The 22,412-nt window shown below is 31.0% G+C and overlaps 3 protein-coding genes across 3 annotated transcripts; 1 reads left to right on the top strand and 2 right to left on the bottom strand.

Moving 5' to 3' along the window:
- The first annotated feature begins 2,939 nt into the window (after nt 1-2,939).
- Nucleotides 2,940-10,541, top strand: B73 (molybdopterin biosynthesis CNX1 protein / molybdenum cofactor biosynthesis enzyme CNX1 (CNX1)). Its single transcript, XM_088094395.1, has 12 exons — nt 2,940-3,380; nt 3,649-3,779; nt 3,956-4,057; nt 4,198-4,281; nt 4,840-5,067; nt 5,247-5,425; nt 5,508-5,612; nt 5,780-6,088; nt 8,119-8,276; nt 8,368-8,474; nt 9,065-9,121; nt 10,200-10,541. The coding sequence occupies exons 1-12, from the start codon at nt 3,101-3,103 to the stop codon at nt 10,410-10,412; spliced, it is 1,953 nt and encodes a 650-aa protein (XP_087950521.1). The 5' UTR covers nt 2,940-3,100; the 3' UTR covers nt 10,413-10,541.
- A 1,728-nt stretch (nt 10,542-12,269) lies between these two features.
- LOC148204611 (uncharacterized) lies at nt 12,270-13,388 on the bottom strand. Its single transcript, XM_088112331.1, has 2 exons — nt 13,226-13,388; nt 12,270-13,011 (listed from the first exon to the last, which is right to left on the bottom strand). The coding sequence occupies exons 1-2, from the start codon at nt 13,326-13,328 to the stop codon at nt 12,389-12,391; spliced, it is 726 nt and encodes a 241-aa protein (XP_087968457.1). The 5' UTR covers nt 13,329-13,388; the 3' UTR covers nt 12,270-12,388.
- Nucleotides 13,389-14,805: 1,417 nt separating this feature from the next.
- LOC148204610 (HSP20-like chaperones superfamily protein) lies at nt 14,806-16,181 on the bottom strand. The gene is made up of 2 exons (XM_088112280.1): nt 16,041-16,181; nt 14,806-15,769 (listed from the first exon to the last, which is right to left on the bottom strand). The coding sequence occupies exons 1-2, from the start codon at nt 16,138-16,140 to the stop codon at nt 15,036-15,038; spliced, it is 834 nt and encodes a 277-aa protein (XP_087968406.1). The 5' UTR covers nt 16,141-16,181; the 3' UTR covers nt 14,806-15,035.
- Nucleotides 16,182-22,412: the final 6,231 nt, after the last annotated feature.

Raw genomic sequence — 22,412 nt, 5'->3', positions numbered from 1 at the left:
TTTAGAAAAGTGAAATTGAGAAAAATTAAGAGAAACGGAGAAAAATGATAAGAAATAAAAGAAAATGAAATAAAAGTTGATGAGAATTATTTAATTATATAATCAGTTTGATAGATTAATAAATATTTTAATTTATAAAAATAAATATTATAATTTTATCTTACTTCATAAAAGTAAGTTAAATTAAATTATAATTAATTAAATTATGTTATAATGAAATGTGAATAATTATTTAAAATGAAAAAAATAAATATTTATAAAAATATATTAAATTAAAATTTGATTTAGAAAAATTAAGTTGAAATAAAAACAAAACGCAGTGAATGCCCACAGTGAAGACAATAGATTCCTTGCATGGAGTCACACAGCGAATGCATAGTAAAGTGAGACGGAATGCAGCCTACAAACACAGACTACAAGTGCCTAAAATAATGTAGAGATGCAGAAACGTTAACCAATGATATTAAACCTATTCTAAACTTTAAAAGTGCCTAAAATGATGCAGAAATGGAGAAACATAAAGTGTTTGTGGAAATGCCTAAAAGAAAACCCAATACACAGTAAGTGTTTGATAAAATGCATAAATGAACTAAAAATATGATTTATGCAAATGTGAATGATGGAACACGTCTGGATACCTAAAACTAATCATGATATGCATGAAAAATTGGAAAAGAAACCAAAAATTCACAAAATCACCTCTTAAAACCAATTTTTGCAGCACTTGACAACAAAGTGTGACAGCAAATGCTCATGTATTCTCTATCATGTAAAACTGAACTATATGATACACAGATGCTTAAAACCTATTTGGTACAATACAAATATGTATGAGATGTGTGCACAAACATTAAACAACACGCAATTTACACAATCACAGTTTCAACCAGAATTGGCAGCAACACCAGGGTATATCAGCGCACCAACAATTTTTAATGTATCAGCTTATTTTGATAAGTAGTTCTAGGTACTTACACTACAGTGTAATATCAGCGTGAAGCTGTCAAGGTTGATTCTAAACTAGAAAGTAGAATTTCACTTCTACTTCAATTGATTCTCAATTCCACTTGATAAGGTTCGTTTTTTAGTTCCTTAGAATGTAGATTATCAATTTGGGTTCACTAGAACTCAACATGATTCCATAATTGAATCTAGTAAGTTAGCAAAATCAAGAATCACTTGAAACAAATAATGAAAATCTAAAATTTGCTTTTAAAGGAGGAAAGCTAGTACGAAGCATGAAATACAAGCAGAATTGAATATGAAATTGCAATATAAAAGAAAGAAAACAATGAATTGAATTGGTAGAACAATTTTAAAGACTTGAATTAAAGAAACCTGAATTAGCAATCACACCAGAACCTGAAAAACTTGATTATGCAGCTCACTTTGTAGTCAAGATAACATTGTTCTTTAGATAAAACTAAATTGAAAGTTAAAATCACAAACAAAATACCTAAAATTCATAGAAAATAAGACTGACTTTTAAAGACTAAAACTAAACTAAAAATCAGAAAACTACAATCAGACATTTAAAGCTGTATTCTACTTATCTAAAAGAAACTAAAATTAACTAAATCAAGAATTAATTCAAAAACTAATCTAAAAGCACTTATTTAACACAAATTAAGAAAAACTAAGAATTTGACCATCTAAACTAAAAATGTTCTAATAACAAGAAATTAAACACTAAATACAACTCAAAAAGGGCAATTAGCTTGGAAAATTTATAACATACATCACTTCTCGGAGAAGTTTAATACATTGAAAGCTGAAGAAGTAATCCAAATTCCTGTTTATTCATTCTTGTCTTCTTCTGTCACTTTTTTTTTATTGCGTCTTCTGCTAGTCTTATATTTTCAGTCATCATGTTTTTTCTATTTAGAAGTGAACAATTTATCTTTTATAATTTTTTAAAATTAACAACTTTCACGTGTCAAATTAAAATAATCGGATCATCGTAAATTTTTTAATTAAAAGATAAATACTAAAATACATAGTCCAGTCAGAAAGTCGAAAGCTAACATTAATTACAACCTTGCATCACTTGTTTGAAAATGACCATTTGTATGCAAAATATGATTAGTCGGCAAAAGTATGTTAGCTCAAGCACGTTTGAAAAACACTTACAATTAAAAAAAATTAATGAAAAGAGTTACAGATATATGACAAAGAAAAAGTTCTGACGGACAAAACATAAGTTATCAAAAAGTAAAACAAAGATAAAAGACATTTCAATGTTATTAATAATTTAAATATACTTTCTGGTTCAACTTTAATATCTCTTACCCTTTGTTCACTTGAATAGATTTAGGGAAGAGTGATTGAGTGGATTTGAAGATAAATTTTGTTGTTGTTTATTTGAGTGAATTTGGAGGCAAGTGAGAGTGAATTTGAAAACAACGTTTCTGAGAATTAGTGTAAGATTTGATTGATGTGACAAATTAAAAAATTTATTTCCAAATTCACTCTCACTTACCTCCAAATTCACTCTAATAAACAACAACAAAATTTATCTTCAAATCCACTCAATCACTTCCCCAAATCCATTCAAATAAATAAAGCTTAAAGATAAACTAGTTAAAGAATTTTAAATTCTAGAATTCACAATACCTCAAATAATTTCACATGACTAGACCCGATTTACAACATTCTGATGCTAATACTCTAATTATAATATTTAATGAATCCTATTATGTTATTTTAAATAATGAAACAAGGCATAACTATTTTGGATAGGATTTTCACATAGGTCTTGCCTGACCAACAATAAAAAAAAGGTATATATGTTTATAATCTTTAAATTTAAATATAAAATTAAAATTTATTTATTACCGCTTTATTTTGTCTTAATTAGTATCGAAAATAAAAGGTAGCTTTTTGTATTTGTAGTGTAGTATATAACTACGGTGAAGAAGCACATGGTGGTGTGTTCATCAGCGACCCTTTGCGCCGTGAAGGGACAGTGCTGAATTGGTTGGTATACCTGATGCTCGAACCTTCAAATCAATCCAATTGAACAAGTGGATGAATATAAAACTCTATCTGGTCACATACAACATATTCCCTCTTCACCATAAATCTTCTACTATACGAAACTATGATCCCCGTCGCTGACGCCATCCAAATAGTCCTTAACGCTTCTAAACGTCTTCCTCCACTTACTGTGCCTCTTCACGATGCCCTAGGCAAGGTCCTCGCGCAAGACGTTCACGCTCCCGATCCTCACCCGCCCTACGCCGCCTCCGTCAAGGACGGCTACGCGGTCATTGCCGCCGATGGCCCCGGCGAGTATCCAGTCGTTGCGGAATCCAGAGCTGGAGACGACGCTCTTGGCGTCATTCTCTCCCCTGGAACTGTCGCTTACGTTACTACCGGAGGTTCGCCTTTTCCTCTTTCCATTCTCCTCTTTTCCAAAAAAAAAAATGTAAAATAAGTTTTATAGTTAATTTAATGGGAATTATGTGGAGAAATTGATACTAGCTTGCACGACAAGTTCAGTTCAGTTCGTTTTTGTTTTTTGTTTTACCTCTGTTGATAATGCTTCCAGTATACTTAATTGGAATAGAGCTTTATATATATTTATATCATGGATTATTGATTTATGGCTAATCTTCTCTGTCACGTTTTTTTTTTCTCTTGATTTAGGACCGATACCTGAAGGTGCTGATGCGGTTGTTCAGGTTGAGAATACGGAACTTGTGAACGATGCCTCAGATGGGACTAAGCGGGTCAGAATATTGGTACAAACCACCAAAGGCAATGATATACGCCCTGTGGTATGCTCTTGTCGCTTCTGTGCTGTAACTCTAATCGTAATGCTGAGTGTATGTTTTGTATGGGGTGTCATTTTTAATGTCGCGAAATTTGACGCGGTGTTTACTAATTTTGAGTTCTGTATAATATCGAAGTTTATTAGCTGTTTTGTTCACTGCTTTTTGGTATTCATTGACAGGGAGTTGATATTGAGAAAGGTGCAATAGTGTTGACATCTGGAGAAAGGATTGGTGCTTCGGAAATTGGCTTGCTTGCTACGGTTGGTGTGACAATGGTTGAGGTATTCTTTTAGCGAGTTTCTGGATTCTGTAACCAAGCAAGCTTCTCACTGTATTGGCTAATACTTTCTGAACTTTGGTATGTTTTGTCTAATATTGAGTATTGATACATGTAATGATGGGAAATAATGCTTTAGTGCAGGTTTATCCTGCTCCAACCGTTGCTGTTCTTTCTACTGGAGATGAGCTTGTAGAGCCAACTACCGGGCATCTGAGTCGTGGTCAGGTATTGTTATTTTCTCCTAGGATCCTAGGACTATTGAGACTAGTTTATGAAAAATGTTTAGCAGAACACTTTCAGTTATTAGAACTATCATATGGATGGAAGCTGGTGATTGTAACTTATAATAGACTAAAAATGCATGTCAGCTTCAGGTGTTTGTTATAGGATTATTAATGTGATAATATTTGGAATAGATTACTAAATTCTTATATAAATCAACCTATAGGTAATACCAATATTAATCAGGCTGCTTTCTTTGATTTTAGCATTAGTAGTGTGTTGAAGAATGAAGGTTCAACCAGACATTATAATGGACCTATAGTGCTCAATCTACTCTTTTGCAGAGAAAACATACTAATTGAATTCTTGTAAATGTGGTTGGATGTAAATTTGTTGCTTTGCTGCATAGATGGTGCTTAAGATTTGTTGGGCAACCCAACACTTTTTTACCCCATTATTCAACTAATTTGTAGACTATGTATTTGTGTTCGTGTCATAATTCGCAAGAGTTGCTTGGTAATGTAATTAAAACGGATGTAAGCTAATGTAGTTGCTTTGCAGATTAGGGACTCTAATCGTGCCATGCTCCTGGCAGCTGCAGTACAGCTTCAGTGCAAAGTTCTGGACCTTGGTATTGCTAAGGATGACAAAGAATGTCTAGAAAGGATCTGGGATAAAGCTTTTGCTTCTGGAATTAATATTCTTATAACTTCAGGAGGTGTTTCAATGGGAGACAAAGATTATATCAAGCCTTTGCTTGAAAATCGAGGAAAAGTACATTTTGACAAGGTTATGCCATTCTTCTGTTTTATTGTCTATTTATTAAAAAAGTTCTGATATCATGTAATTTGTGACATGGATGCTATGTGTTTATTGTAGTAGAAGAAGTAGTATTTTTCTGTATAGCGCATTGGTGAGTATAATGTTGTAAATCATGTTTTCTGAATTTAGATTTTTTTATCTTTCAGGTGTTTATTAAACCAGGCAAGCCATTTACATTTGCAGAGATTGACTTTCAATCATCAGAAAGTAAAATTCTAGCTTTTGGGCTACCTGGAAATCCTGTCAGTTCTGTAGTTTGCTTCCATCTCTTTGTGGTCCCTGCAATACGCCTCCTTGCAGGGTGGACAGATCCTCATCATTTGAGGTTACTTAATTTCAAAGTACAATTGTTTTTATGATGATTTGCTTTCTTTTTGAGTTGATTCATTTATTTATTTCTTATGCAGGGTACAAGCTCGACTTCAACAGCCCATAAAGACAGATTCATTTAGACCCGAGTATCATCGTGCTTCTGTTATATGGACTGACAATGATGGAACAGGCAATCCAGGGTAAGTCGATGATGAATTGTTTGTTTTGGTCTGGGTCTAGCTGAATCTACTGCATATCTGTAATCTACATGCAGATCCATTCTCTCTATTGTGTGTTTTTATAGTTTAATGTAGGGAGGTTGTTATCTCTTAATGAATAAAATTTTTATCGTGTCCGTGAATCTCAGTTTTGTTGCTGTGAGCACTGGTCATCAGGTAAGCAGTCGGCTACTAAGTATGAAGTCAGCTAATGCTTTGTTGGAGTTTCCAGCAACAGGAAGAGTAGTTTCTGCAGGGACAGCTGTTTCAGCTATCATAATTTCTGACCTAAGAAACATGGCTTTTGATGAGAATCATATGTCATCAGGTGCGGCATTTGCTTTGCCAGGAATTAAATCACAAAAAGTAACTACTGATTCTTCAGGGGATGCTGAAGTCAGAGTGGCTATTCTTACAGTTAGTGATACAGTTGCTATGGGGGGTGGCCCAGATAGAAGGTATTGATATTATCTTTTATAAGTGTATGCAAAGAAAAAGACATACATAGATCTGAAGATCAAAATTAAAACTTTTTTTTTGTTCTATCTGGATTTTTTTTTTTGGAATCAGAAGAGCCCTTCATTGATTTTTCTGCATTTGATCAATTAGGAAGAATGCTCTCTAGACTAAAATAGTTTCTGTACTTTCTAGATAAAGCAGCTTCTAGATGCTTCAAACGAAATCTTGCACAAGCAGAAATGTGACACCACAACTTTTTATTTTTGAAACTGCTACAATACAATACTATATAAAAAAGGTTAATGAGGTGCTGGCCATATTCATCATATATGTTCTTGATTGCCAAAGTCAACTAGTAATTTTTTGTTATGAATTGAGTGCGTCTAGTATACTCCTCCAAACCAAAGAATTTTTCTGTAGATGTGAAAATAATGGAGCAGTGTGGCACTTTTTATTATTAAAGCTAGATTTTAGTATGCTCATATGCACAGCATTCACAAGCTGTTGAAGGAGTCAAATTAACCAATGTCGTAATACTATCTCTGTCGCCATATATATACTACTTTTAACCAATGAATGACATTATATATGTTAACATTTTTTATTACTTTTCGAAATTACCCCTTAAGATAATTGGACCTCCTCATCTCATTCTGTTCTCCTAGTTGATTAATGTGCGCTTTTCATCTTTTCACATCTGCACAAGAGAGAGAATGAATTTATCTTATCAATCTATAACTTTTATTCTTTATTGACTATGCAAATTATAAAGTAAATAATTTAAAGAAAAATTAATGCAGGAGACAATTTGAATGCCTTGTGAAAAGGGAAAATCAAATTTCTAAAAGGCTCTTATATATGGGCACAAAGGTAATAGTTGTTGAATCATATTCCCATTTGGATAATGCTGAAAGGCATCTAGATACACCTCTTTGAATCATTGTTTGAAAGGGGTCACAAAGTTGATGCAAAACTAAAGAGCGAGCTTGATGTTAGTCAATGCCAAAAAGGGCATTAGAACTACTGAGGGTCTTGCAACAGTCCCAAACTTTAAGTGTTTAAAGATAACATTTATGTTTTGGGAATTGATCTGTCATAGTGTAGAACTGTGTTCAGTTGACTGCATAACCTTATCTGCAGAATATCTGTCTGAGGTTCATATTATTGATTTTTCACACATGCTTCGTTGGGGTTTGTAGTACTTTATTCATGTAAGACTTGTACATTTTTTGTGTTGTCTTGTTTATTTCTTTATTCTCTTAATTTGTTGTTTGTTCACTGCCTTGTGAATGAGTTGAGGAGTTGTGAAACCTGGAACTAAAATTCACTCAAATAGCAATTAGAAATAAAGGGTTGACCTACCAAGTTGCTCTAGACATAATTGGAAAGTGGAAACTTTCTCTCAGCCATCCTTGGGGTTAGACATTCCTTCTTCTCTGTTCTTCTAGCGGTGCATGTCACTACTTGATTAAAATCGTGTATATCCCTCTGTGCTGGGAACACTTAGGTCCAGGTTGAACCCAAAAGAAAAAATGCAGTCAACTAAGAGCTTTGGCCTGTGATTTTATTATCTATGAATTTCTGTACTTTATAAAGTGAAGTTCCTTTATATTTCCCCTGGCCAAAATATTGGAATGGAGTGAATACTTTGGCATACATTAAAATAAATGAAGTTTTTTGAAATAGTTTGTTCCTTCTATGTTAAAATAATGTTATTTAAATTTGAATTACCTGACTTTATGAGGAATGACCAGTTTTTCCGAGAAAATATTGTTGACATGCATATCTGGTAATGTTTTTAAAACCAAACTGGATGTCAAGCTGGCAAGATCTCGAGGTCATGATTTGATGACTTCAATTGGTTAAATTAGTGGTTGAACCATGATGGAACTTCGTAATATAATAAGGATAAATGTGTCCAGAGACGTGTCTGGTTCATGATTCACTTAATTAAACCAGGCAGTTCAGTTGTGTTTTTAAAACATTGGTGTCAGTGTCAAAATGTGCTGACTCCTTTACAAATAAACAGTGGTCCCAGGGCAGTTTCTGTTATTAATTCGTCATCAGAAAAGCTAGGAGGAGCAAGAGTTGTAGCAACGGCTGTTGTTCCAGATAATGTGGCAAAGATTCAGAACATTCTAAGAAGATGGAGTGATATTGAACAAATGGATCTTATAATTACTCTTGGTGCGGCTTTTCTTACTGTCAGCCTCCCTAAAGTATTTAAAAATTTGTAGTTCTGTTGAGTTGACGCTTTATTTTTGCTTTTCCAATCCAGGGGGGACTGGCTTTACTCCACGAGATTTAACGCCAGAAGCTACAAAACCATTGATTGAGAAAGAAACACCTGGTCTTCTGTATGTAATGATGCAAGAGAGTTTAAAGGTATTACAACTATTGTTATACTAGTTAGATGAGTTATTTTTGTGATGTCTTTCGCATTTTGTGGTTTCTCATTTTTTTTGCTTCTTTAGTTTCTTTTTTAAAACCCTTAATTTTTTTCAAATAAGTGTTAAAAGAGCCTTGACCTGACTGATTTGCCTGGACTGGTCAGTCTGCCGTCAGACTCTGCTCTATAAAGGCTATGACCTTAACCAGAAGCCAATATATTTAGAGTAATGCACTTTTTCCAAACTTCTATTCGCAATCATCTTGCTTTGTTCTTTGGTTGAGAATAAAAACCAAAAACATTCATTTGATAAGTAAGTAAAGAAATGAGTTGGTAATTAAGTAAACAATGAGTTTGTGAAGAGCTTGTGTAGAAGTTTGAGAGTAGCATAGCATTACTCACATTTCTTATATCTATATGTTCAAAGGAAGATTAAGTTTTTGAATTTTAATTTTCCATTTAGTTTGTTTGATTAATTCTGTTTTCTGCATACATAGCTATGCTGATACCAGGTCTTCTTACTAGGAAAGTCCATAGTTAGCTTTTGTTGATTTCTGAAGGGCATAATTGATTAATGTTTAAATAGGTGACCCCGTTTGCAATGCTTTCTCGCTCCGCAGCTGGAATCAGAGGATCAACCTTGGTAAGGGAAAAATGCCAATGATATTAATATCTACTTTTAAAGTACCGTATGTGCTGTGCTTTGTCTCCTGGAGTTTTTGCACCTCATTTTAATGTTATAATGGGATTTGCTTTTTGACCGTATCTTTTCATGCATCGTACAAATTTTTTCACACAACAGTATTCCATGAAAGAATGCTGGTCAATCTTCTCTTACTCTTCACATATTAAAAAAGTAAAATTCCTGAATGTGAATTGAACGTCTCATCTCTCAACTGCTTTGTTAATTTGTAAAGGGTTATTTCATCTCAGTGATGGTTGATTTTGTTTTTCAAATGTTCTTTGATAGCTTTGTATGGTTCTATTCTTTATATGGTCTGTTCTAGGAAAATATTTTATTCTCCCACTTGTGAAATATCTTCTTATCAGTAGCAACAAATGAGAAAGTAATTAACTGTCGTTTGTAGGTAGAAAAATGGTTTGTTCAACAGCTATATAGTCCTTTTGGTCAAATTGATTAAATTGGGGAGGGGGGAATCAGGATGGCAGAAAATAACAGAGTATAACAGTTTTAGTAAAATGAAAACCTACTGGTTTATTAAAAGGGATAAAACTTCCATGTCTTTGTTAGATTTTAGACATGAGTTTGATGGTACCAACTGTTTTCATTTCAGTCTTCACCGTTACAATGTGGTTGTTTTGCTTGAATAATTACTATTTTCAGTAAACTCAAATCATGTTGATTTTGAAGCATTTTCATATGATAATTTGTATTTATTACTAGTTAATTGGGTTTCATTTCACTCAGTGTGGTTTTTTAGTTGAATAATTAATATTTTCAGGATACTCAAATCATCATGTAGATCTTAAAACATTTTCATACGGTCATTTGTATTTATTTCTAGTTACTTGAATTTCATTTACTTAGTTATCGTATGCAAGTGCTCTTGGCTTCTAAATGATGCTCCATTAGGATTTAAGGTAAATCTTGCATTAATTGTTGCTGAAACTAGTAAACCCTGAGTTCAGCATGTAATGTGTGTTTCTTCCAGACTTTGTATTTACCGGCTATTTATGGTGATTGATTTGTTGGCATTCAGATCATTAACATGCCTGGAAACCCTAATGCTGTTGCCGAGTGTATGGGAGCTTTACTGCCAGCGCTTAAGCATGGTCTGAAGCAGATCAGGGGAGACAAGAGAGAAAAGCATCCTCGTCACGTTCCACATGTCGATGCAGTTCCTGCAGATGTTTGGGAACAGAGTTATAGGCTATCCACTGCCGATGACGTCTCTTGTTCCTGTTGCAACTAAAGTTAATTATATTTTCTTCTCTGTTTCAAGGTTGTACCCCATGTTTTTCAAGAGAGAAGATGGTTCAGTTAGCAATCAATGTTCGAAAACACTATTTTATCAGAAAACTAAAATTTTGATGCGTGACAATCCTAATTAACTGAAAGATCACTGAAAAATACAGATAAGAAACAAGACTAGGAGAATTGAATTATGTTATTTAATCTTTAATTAAAATTAATTTGATAGATCAAGTCATTTTATTTTATTAACATAACCCTTTGATCAACTATACAAAGAGAGGTTAGTCCTGGATGAAAGAATATTATTTAAGGCCGGACTGCGGTGAAAATAATTTTGTAGAAAATTTGTTTTTATTTTACAATATTTGAAAAGAACGTAACGACTTAATCTCTCCTTATACTAAAAAAGCTTATAAACACATGCAAGGGAAAAATGGTCACCACAATATTTGATGCTGTTTAACCTTACTATTATTCAATTCTGCATCGAGTCCTTGACACAGACAGTCTTCAGTGTTTTTGTCTACTTTCTTTTTTGTGTTTTTAAGATTGTTTTTCAGCAACTAAGAACGACAATAATGTGATCGTAAATAATACTTTCTTTTTATCTATCTTATAAATTGTTTATTAAGAAAATAAATGAGTTACATTTTATTGATTGTAATGAAATAAATGTGTAATATCTTATTTTACTTTTTTCATCTAACACATTAAGTATATGTAAATTCTTTAGAAATTAAGGCAGATAAGGTATTAATATAATTACTGTATTAATTAAAATTGTAACTTTGAATAATTTTTTATTTACAAGTCATGCTTCAACTGAGTTTCCACTGTACTGAAATAAATTGTGTTACTATCTGTGCTGCACCCATTAATAAACAAATGGGAAGTTAATGCTTTACAATTTTAGAGAATTTAAACGTTTGAAATATAAATTGTTTTTATTATTTTATTTTTTAAATGGTTTATTAAGGTAAATCGATTTGAGTTTTTTTTTCAAATTCTTATAAGTTAACATATATTTAAAGTTAAAATGTTAACATTAAACATGACTTGATTTTAAATAATTAAAATTTAAAATAAAATAATTGATGGAGAGAATATAGATAGAGGGAGAAAAAAAGGAGAAAACAATAAAGAGAGAGACAGGAAAACAAACTGAACAAAATCAGAGAACAGTGGAACAAAAGAAAGGAAACAAAATGAGTGAAACAAAAGAAGGGAGAGAATCAGAAGGAAATATAAAATGAGAGAATCTACAGAATTTTATGTTAGATTAAAAAAAAAATTCTGTATTTGAAATAATCGAAATACTTATAAATTTTTACAATTTCAATGCTTTCTTAATCTTTCTATTAAACAACATTTTATTGTAAATTATTCTAAATTCTAGAAAAGGTAAACTATTTTCTTAAAATTTCTCATCAAAACACACGAGGAATGATTTGGTAACACATCATTAAAATTAAATGACACTGTAAATTTTTATGGACTGGATTTTTTACACGATAAATGTTTAATAGTTTAAGAAATACAATAGAAAAATCATATATACTTACACAGCAGGATATATATTATAATATACTACCTTTTCTCATTGATTTTAATAAGCATTAATTTTTAATGGGTATATAATTAGATTTATTTCATCAAAACCAAAAGATATTCATTATCAAATAATCTTCTTTCATTTGCATCTTCCTTTTGCTCTCAAATCTTTGAAGAGAAACTTTAAGAAGCCAAACCATGGAAAATCATACGCAACAAAATAGGTGTGTTATATTTAGTTGCAGGGTGAATTCACGTAAAATAAACACAACATAATGGATACAACACAACATGCAGCAGCTAGTAATGAGAAATCTTATAATGTTTTTCTTTATTAATCATTTACGGAAAGAAATTATGCAATTACACGCAAACGAACAGAGTGTTCTCTTTACGTGTACAAGTGGTTGTTGAAGAAGAAAATCACAGCTCTAGGAAGAATGATTCTGTGTCTGATTCTCCATTGGATATGAATGCATTTTTAGCATAAAGGCCAAGTGCTACAATGGCCACGACCGCATAAATCAGCACCATCCATTTCACAATTTTCTTGCGCTTGTTATTCCCTGCATCAGAATCTCCAACCACTTCATCATCAACCTGATTTCCAGAACCCAGTGCAAAATCTATGAGCCTAGTTTTGGTTCTGGAAACAGGCCTAGTTTTAGGGGCTGGCGTTTCTTCCTTTGTCTCACTTGAGCCATTAGCCTTGGCTTCCTCCTTCTGGGGGGTCTTCTGCTCTGCTGCAGAAACTTCATCACCATTGCTCTTTGTTTCTGCTTTTGGGGTATCTTCTTTCTGCTGTTCAATCTTCTGTGGTGGAGTTGTTGCTGGTTCAGTGGGCTTATTGAGTGAGCGTTTTCCAAATTTGATTGATAGAGTGGAACCCTCAAACTTGGCCGTGACATCGTCGGTGTCATAATCAGACTGAATTGGCAACTCTAAATTGAAACGACGATATCTGTTCTGATACATCAGCCGTTCACCTGTTACCCTTAGGGTAGGCTTTGAGGTCACTTGAACCCTCAATTGATCCCTTCTAAAACCTGCTCATAATTCAAAAGATAGATTCTAAACCTAATTCTATAAAACTAACTTCTCTTAATGCTTAGAGAAGTAACAAAATTAAAAAATGTATATATATATATATATATATATATATATATATATATATATATATATATATATATATATATATTGAAAGCATAAGTTGGTATGATTCTGGGTAAGGTTTGAGAATTAAGAAGAGAAGACATTTACCTGGTAGCATTACATTGACAAGCCTTTCCTCCTTAACCAATTCATAGAGTGGTTCAAAGTCTTCATAGACAAGATCAGATGCTGGCTGTGTTCTTGAAGCCATGTTTTCAGCCCTAGGTATTTCCTCTTTTGGTTGTGATTTTGATGTGTATGTTTGGCTGTTGTTGTTGGTATTGAATTGAACCTTGTGGTTCTTTTATACTCGTAGGTGATGAGACAATAAGGAACATTTTGCACGCAAAATGTAGCATTTTCTTTGCTTTTTTAGTTTCTTTTCGTAGGTGCAAAAACACTGTTTGTTTTGTGTGGTGCAAGGAAAATAATATGCTTTAGTAATGAGAGGAGGTGACCTCGTTCTTTGGTGATGCTAAAACCTAAAAGTAAAATTTTCTTCCCACAAATTCCAACTTTTTTCCTTGCTCAAGATATACTATTTGCAGATGTAATTCCAATCTAATTTCAGTTCTTTTTTTCCCTTCTAAAACATGAACAATAAAACTAAAAAATAACACTCTCTAGGTTAACTCAAAATTTCAAATTTATTCATCAATTTGGATTTGAAAAATAACATTATGTCTTACAGTGCAACATTGTTGAGTGACAAATATTTTTACATCCATGAAAAAGTACAGACGGGGAAGTTTTGTCCTGCATGTCTTTGTTTGGATGGGTGAGTGAAATAAAAAATATTTTTTTTCTCTGCATATGGATAATCTTTCACTTAAAACACTACATAAAAAAATACACATTTTCTGGCAATTTTTTTGAACTTTTTCTTAAAAAGTACTTATGAATTTTGTTATGAACAATAATTTGTAAGAAATTGCTATCAATTCTTTTTTTTGCAAATTATTTTTGCACAAAACGTTTTTTTCTAGAAAATTTTATAATAAATACTTGTGAATTTTATAATTTTGTAGAAAATAATTATCCACAAAAAATTTATCTGTTAATTAAAAAATATGTAGCATTTTCCTTCAAATTTATGCATATGGATAATCTCTCACTTTTAAAAAAGCCATATTTGGGGGAGGCTCCAATTATAATGAAACTTGATATTTACACTTTATAAAATGTGTTCTTAAAGTGCAATATCTTATAAACTACGCTTCCATGGATGTATTGAGAAGTACACTTATATAAATTGTTTTGTTAAAATGACTCGATAATACTTAATTTAGTGGAAATATTGTAATTGTCTGATGATATTTTGGTGGAGTAATTACTTTAATTGCTATGTAATGTTAATAACTACTATTATTGACCTGAATATTTTTTGGTAAGCATTTATCAGGTAGTAATTCACTATGTAGGTCCATTGTAATTAGGGTCAAAGAGTTTATACTTTTATTCAGACACAAGTTATTATATCTACTTGTTACAGTGGTTTAAGATTTGCTTGCTCAAATCAAGGAAATATTCAATCATTGGTTTACGTATTTATAGGTTTCTACTTGTGCTCAAGCCTCTTCATTTTGTCACGTGTTCTGTGATATTATATTTGAAGAACCTTTTTGTTAGTTTCATGAAATCTATAAAAGGTGTATATATTTAATTAGTAGCTATAGCACTGATTGAAATACTGCATATATTCTTTTTGTATATATCACAAGAAACATTGACATCTTCACAATGCACTAACATATACGTAAGGAATTTGTGAGATACACCAATTGTGTGCACCTCTTATTTCACAGGGAAAATTGGTCTATTTGAATCCGCAGTTATTCAAACCAGACCAGTTTCACACTCCTTTATTCAATTCAATCATGCTTTCACATGAACATGAACATGAACATGAACATGGGAATTAAAATTCCTTGAATTTCTCGTATTCTGGTCCTCCCTGAGATGATGATAATGATGACTTGAATGCATTTTTCACATACAACCCTAACACCATAACCAATAAGATCACCACACCAATGTTCATCAATATCTTTGGCCTCTTAATCAGATTACCATACTTGTTACCACCAAACCCTTGCTTAACATCTTGGTCTTCCACTGATCTCAAACTCACAGTGAAATCTAAAACCCTTGTTTTCAGTCTCTGAGTAATCCTAGCTTTTGGCTTCTGTTCTTGTGCTGTTTCTGGCACATTAGTCCTCACCTTCTTTTCAGGAACTTCTTTAGGTGCCTCTTCTTCTTCCTTCTTCTCACCCTTTTCTTTCTCATCACTGATTGCTTCAGTCTCTTTAGCCCCTTCTGTTTTGTTCTCTTCTTTTTCATCACCGCTTGGTTCTTTATCTTTCTGCAGTGACTCTTGCTTGTCTGCATGATCTTCTTGTGCTTGTTCTTTCTCTTTCTGAGAAATTGGAGCTATCTGTGGCTGTGCCCTAGCAAGGGTCATCAGCTTTGGAAACCTGATGCTCAGAACACCACCCTCAAACTTAGCACTCACATCGTTGGTGTCACAATATGGAGGAATGGAGAACTCTCTAGAAAAACGACGACGCTTGTTCTCAAGAATCTGTCGTTCACCGTTGATCCTTAGCAGAGGAGTTGAAGTCACTTGAATCCTTAGTTGTTCCTTTGTGAATCCTTTTCGTTTCCAAACAAAACATAACATTTTTACATAATGTTCATCCTTTTTAATCAGGAAAAGTTAATATAATGATTTGTGATTGAATAAGAATATGAAAATATATATTATCAGTGTATGTATGTATGTATGTATTATATCAGTCCATATAGTTCATGAATGATTATTTTAAGAAAATAATATTTATGAACATGTATTAGATCATTGAGAGACACATCATGCATATATAATATAGAAGCTAGTTGTTTACAGAAAAAGAAGTTAATTTACCTGGCAGCATTACAATGAGGGTGGCACTTCCTTCATCTTCAGACCATTCAAAATAAGGATCAAAATCTTGGTAATCAAAATTAGCTGCTGATTGTGCCATGATTGTTTTTAGCTGATGTTGTTGATGTTTTGCTTTTGACTTGTCTTGTTTTTTTTCTGTTTTGTTGCAGAAGTGTGGTTTTATATATGCAGAGATGGAAGATTGTTATTCATTTTTACACGCAAATTCTAGTTCCTGTTATTTCTCTTTTGCTTTATTACTTTCTTTTCGTGCAAACAATATTGTGTCTCTGTTTTTAGGGCACCGATGCACGAAAAACTATATGCTTTGGTCTGAGAGAAGAGGTAAGTGATACTAAACCTCCAAGAGTCTTCACTCCAAATATGTTGATTTCACAAAAGTTTTAAGCATTTTCGTTTCTTTATTTCTTTTTGAAATAAAGATTTCAAAAATACTATATTTTAAGAAACCGACTTCTTCAAAAGTGTATATATAAGATACACTTAAACATTGAGTTAATTATTGGTTAAGGGGTTTGATTACACACAAATCGTTAATCCTTTAATCAATTTAATGTTTTTGTCTGCCGATATAATTGAATTGTTAGCCATACTTATGCTTTCATCGTGTGTAAAGTTTGTTACTACCTAATTCAATAAACATATTAAAAAATAATTAGATATGTTAAGTTTTTTATTCTGAAATAGTTTAAGTTCATATTTATTAAAAGGCTTAATATCCTATTTTGTTCCTAGTTTCGCTCGACAATGTCAAATTAGTCCGTACAAACGGCGTTAATAGAAGAGAGAAAAAAATAATTAACGCCGTTTGTACGAATTTAACGGAAGAGATTTCATTGATATAAATTTTATTAAGTAGGGACGTAATTGACGCACGTTTTAAAGGATGGACTAATTTGACATTGTCGAGCGAAACTGGGGACAAAATAGGGTATTAAGCGTTATTAAAATAATACTCATATTATAATTAATCTCCACAGTTTAGTATTATAATTATTATTTATAATAGAATATCATTATATTATTATTAACCACATTCTAAATATATGTAAATCTTATAAATACAATTAAAGAAATATTCACTCATATTCACTATTATATATATTTATTAAAAATCCAAACATTTTCAGAAAAGAATGGTAATGACAAATAACATATCAATGCAAATTTTTATTCATTTCTTCCTTTTAAAAAATGTTAAGAAGGAAGAAAAGAATTGGAGTTTTACTCAATGTTCTTTACAACTTTATTTTGGAATTTTTTGAAAAAAAAGTGAGAAACTTAGCTCTTTCCAAAGTAACTAACAGTTTTGTACCTTTTTCGAGCAATATACACAACTAGTTTTTTTTTTTTATACATATTTATAGAATTATTTATATACCAGTACAATATCTCGCAGAGTTAATTACAGTTTGGAATATTTTAAAATAAACCATTTTATTAATAGAAAATTATAATATATACATGTCCCAATAAAATAAATTAAACAAAAAGAAAATAAACTTATTTTCTGTCTTCTCAATCTAGAATGTTTTTTTCTTATGTGTACATATCATTATTACAATTTATGTGTACATACTATCGTTAAAATTTACAAAATAGCGAACAATTACAAAAAAAAAAAGAAGAGAATAAGTTATTATTTTAAAATATCATTTATATATATCAAAATCATTAACACATATTTTCACAGTTCATTCCAATAATATGTCTTATATTAGTAAAATCGATTATACTATCTTCTTTATAGTATTATATTTAATATAGAATTTTTGAAAGCACGAGAAAACATTAAAGAGATGAATAGTGTTTTAAAAAATTTTCACAAATAATGTCTAATAGTTTTTTAGAAGATTGAAAGATAAATAAATAAGTTCAGACGAGAATGTTTAAAATAAGTTTTGAGAAATTTTTTGAAGAAGTAAAGTAATAAAACATTGAGTTTTTTTTTTTAAAAACTCTTAAGGGATTCTATTCATCTTAAAAAAATTATACGAATTTTATCTCTTCAAGTTTATAAGATTATTCCTAGTTCATCTAGTCAACACGACTAGTCCAAGTTTAACCATTTCTGATTTACAAGTATTCTAACTACTTATTGTTTAATCCTAAACAAGACATATAGTATGTTCAACTGAGCTAAATGTACGACACAAACAACAAACAATGTTATAAGCAAAGTACAAATTGATAAATCTTAAAGAGAGAATAGAAACAATACAAAAAATTGAGATCTGTTAAGATTTTTCTCTTTTAGAAAATATTTATTTCAAACGATATATGAGTATAGTAAGCTTGTTTGAATTTTCACGAGTTGAGTACATTATTTTTCTTATCTTCTCTTCAAGTTTTCATCTATTTATAACTTTTCTTGAGAACCATTAGATAGAGTAGTTGACTTCATGAGAACAAGTAACCTTTAGGTAAGAAGTTAGACTCTAGTCTACTTTGTAAAGGTAAAAAACTTTATTATACATTTTATCAAAACAGAGCTTATACGATGTGATAAAGCAAAATGTTTCAAGGGAAACATTCCTAGAATGTTCTTCATCTTTCACAATGACTTTTTTCTTGGGTGAAGCGATTATGATCATATATTTCTACTTTAGTGATATGCACAAATATCAAGAACAAGGTACAAGAATATAGAAACAATTTATCATACATGTATTAAATATTTTGAAGGTCGTATTGCGTGTTTAAAATATTTTTATCATTTGTCATATTATTAATAAATGCATAGTTTGGTAAAACATATATATATATATATATATATATATATATATATATATATATATATAATATCATCATATAGTGTAAAACATTAGATGTTTTATAAAAAACTATTTGTCGTATTTAGCAGTCATATATTAGACCGTGTATTTCGTAAGACGTTTTGCTTGAATTAATAGTGTGTTGAATAAAACTTTCTTTTAGTTTCAGCGTTATTATTGTTTAATATTTTTTTGTTAAACTTCAAAATCTAAATTATTTTAGACTACTCTTTAAATAATCTTGTTTTAACCATCTAAATGTATTCTCTCAATAATGAAAAAAATATTTCAAATTATAATAATACTCATGTATATTATGTTTATAAACTATAACAATGTACTGAAATATAAAATATTTTATTATATTCAAAAACATTTAAAACATATTTTCTCAATGTTTAGACAACAGCACTTTGTCCAATTATAATTATGATTGCTCAATAAATTAAACATATGTCTAAATTAATTAACCCGTCATTCCACTTTACTCAATTAGGTGTGCTCACCTAATGAGCAAAATGGTCTTCCAACAAATAAAATTTTCAAATTTTCAATTAAATGAATTCCCACATTCGTCCAGTTGTTTAATTGATTGTTTAATGATTATGGTTAAATTATATTTTTCACAAGTGTACCAAATTGGTCCAAAAACTATTCTACTTCATTTCTTACACGTAAACTTGAGTAATTAATTTATAAATAAGAACATTTTGAATCAATTTGACCCGTTTGAAACATTCTATATATTTTTAACAACTAAAGATACCATATATTACCACTTAGAATTTCACCACATAATCACTTTCAACAATTAATTCAACATCTCATACAATTCATTATTAACTAGTAGTATTAATTATATTGCAAATTTATATAAGTATTATCCCAAATATTTTAGAAGTCACTATCACTAATACTATCCACATCAAAATTCAAAATACTTTTAATTTTCTCAAACCAAAACAATCTCTGCACAAAAACTCAATATCGCGATCAAGTTATATCATAGTCTTGATCGTATGCTCTAAGGTAATATCAAAATTATAATTAGTTTCTATTACTTTTATAACTTATTTAATCAACTTTAAACTCTCAACTTTACTTTCATCATAAAATGGTTATTTATACATAAAATATTATTATCAATAATCTAAATATATCATCTTGATTTTTGGACTAACATGAATTCATTTTTACCTCCATTAACTTCACATGCAAAGCCTTAACCCTAGGCATCCCTTCCCATAAAACCAACTTAAGAAAAAAGAAAGAAATAAAGGAAAACTTACTAAAAAATAACTTTTTACTAGAGAAATTTTTAATTCTTCAATATAATCTCTACGATGAACTCAAATCTAGGAAATAATGAACACTTATTTTAGAAATATATAAAGAAAAATTAAATAAAATATATTTTAGAAGAATAATAGTTTTTATATAATAAAATTTGAATAGATAATTTTTTTCTATTTATAAACATTTTAACTTAAATAACATAATATTTATATTTCATCTTCTACTATTAAATAATATAATCTGTAAAATAATAATTTTATATCATCACTATTACTGGTATTCTACTAACTAGAAGATGGAGTAATGTTTTTTTATATGTAAATAATTTCTTTAGAGAAAAAAAGAAACAAGTGTTTTCATTTTTAATGAAAATGTCATTGGAAAATTTGATGTTTCACTATAAATATTTTATATATTAGGCGTCTTGTACCTTCAACTCTTAGTTTCGTTATAACTAATTGTAAAATGATTTTCCTTTCCAATTATATGATTTTCATTCCAAAATTTAATTGTGGTGTAAGCAATTTTTTTTCAGTATCACTTTAACGTTTAAATATTTTTTCATACTAATGATGATGATCCATTTTTCATTTTTTAAACTATAAATTTGTAGATTAATTTTTTTTTAAATAATTGAACTTCAATTTTTAGATTAATTTTCTAATTTTTACTTATTGAAAATACCAGTCCTGTCCTAAATAATGAGAAACATGGGTAGATTCACATTTGCTTCTTCATTAATAATAAATTATGACAAATTCATCTTATTTACTCGTATATTATTATCTCGTGTTTCTCTCTATTTTTTTTTCTTCAAGAGATTTACAATAATTCATACTTAATCTTCGTGAGTTGAATTTTTTATTTTTTATTTTATTATCAGATCCAGCATACGTGTCTAGTTATAAAAATTAAATTAAATTCGATTACTTTGTTATTCCAAATTCCTATATAAATTGTTTAGTAATATGTTCGGCGATTATTCCTTTGACAGTAACTACAATTCCTACTACACTTGTTCTACCAATGACTCAATTATTTAATTACATTAATTACTTACATAATTCTCTAAAACAATGTTATTTTAGTAGGTGTAACATCCAAAAATACAATATAAAATTATATAATAGAATAATCACATTAAATAATAATACAGATCAGTCTTACACTAAAGAAGAACGTACGGTTATGGCCGAACGGCCTTACAGAAAGAGTTACAAATCTAAACTGTACCGTATAAGCAAGTATGTTCGAACAGTTTACAAAAGCCTATACCGAACGGTCATACCAAAACAAAGGGAAAGGTGATCGAACGACCACTTTATTATCATACTAAAATTACTAACCGAACGTTCTACTGTTTGGTCTTAACTTCTACCTCGACTAGGTTTTCTTCCTCCAATGCCCCTTCTAGCAGCTCGTCTCCTTCTGCTCACATCCACATGGATGATCATTGCAATGACAAAGGCGAACGTACAAAACAAACAAGATAGGAAACACAGGGTAAGCTTATGTAATTTAATTCATGTATAAACATACATTTCACACAATCAACCAAACAAGATAAATTTCATCAAACGTTTCAAGCAAAGCCTAATACTAGACTGACTGTCCGGACTGTATGAAATCTATGTAGCTACGACGTTCGTGCACCCGGGTGATGTAGTAATAGGATACCCTCAACAGCTGCCACCCGAGGTTAGTCCTATCTGTCCAAATTAACCATAAGGACTAGGACCTCCTGCCGTTCCCACACATGACTTACCCTCCTCTACGTGAGGAGGAGTACTCACGGAACATCAGGATGAACCGCCAGCTTAGCATGCCCACATTCATACTTTACAAATTTCAATATTCATTCATGAGTCATTCCTCCCCGGAACGCTCGTTCATAATCCAACACATTTCATCCATATCACATTATCTTCATCTTTCATTATCAATCATCTCAATTTAACCATTTGTACAAGGATCACTAAGGGTACCAAATACCGGACGTTCAACTTTCACCTTTAAATAGACCGAACACTTGGAGTATGACCGAGAGGTCTCCCGTTCCAGAACAGACTAAGGCCGGAAGATTTACTATCAGGTTGAGAAAGAAACCGAGACAATAGATATCGCAAGAAACGAATGGAATGAACGTTCATTACAACATGAACCAATTAGATGAACTGACTCTGGAGAGCTCCAACCGAACACCAAAAAACCATGCCAAGTACTAAGACTCTAGGCCGGAACCAATGGATGCAGACACTTCAAGACATTCAAAGAATAATCC

This window comes from Vigna umbellata, chromosome 1, assembly GCF_029865625.1.
Source record: "Vigna umbellata cultivar VRB3 chromosome 1, Vumbellata_1.0, whole genome shotgun sequence".
NCBI lineage: Eukaryota > Viridiplantae > Streptophyta > Magnoliopsida > Fabales > Fabaceae > Vigna > Vigna umbellata.
This window is presented reverse-complemented; position numbering and strand designations above follow the sequence as displayed.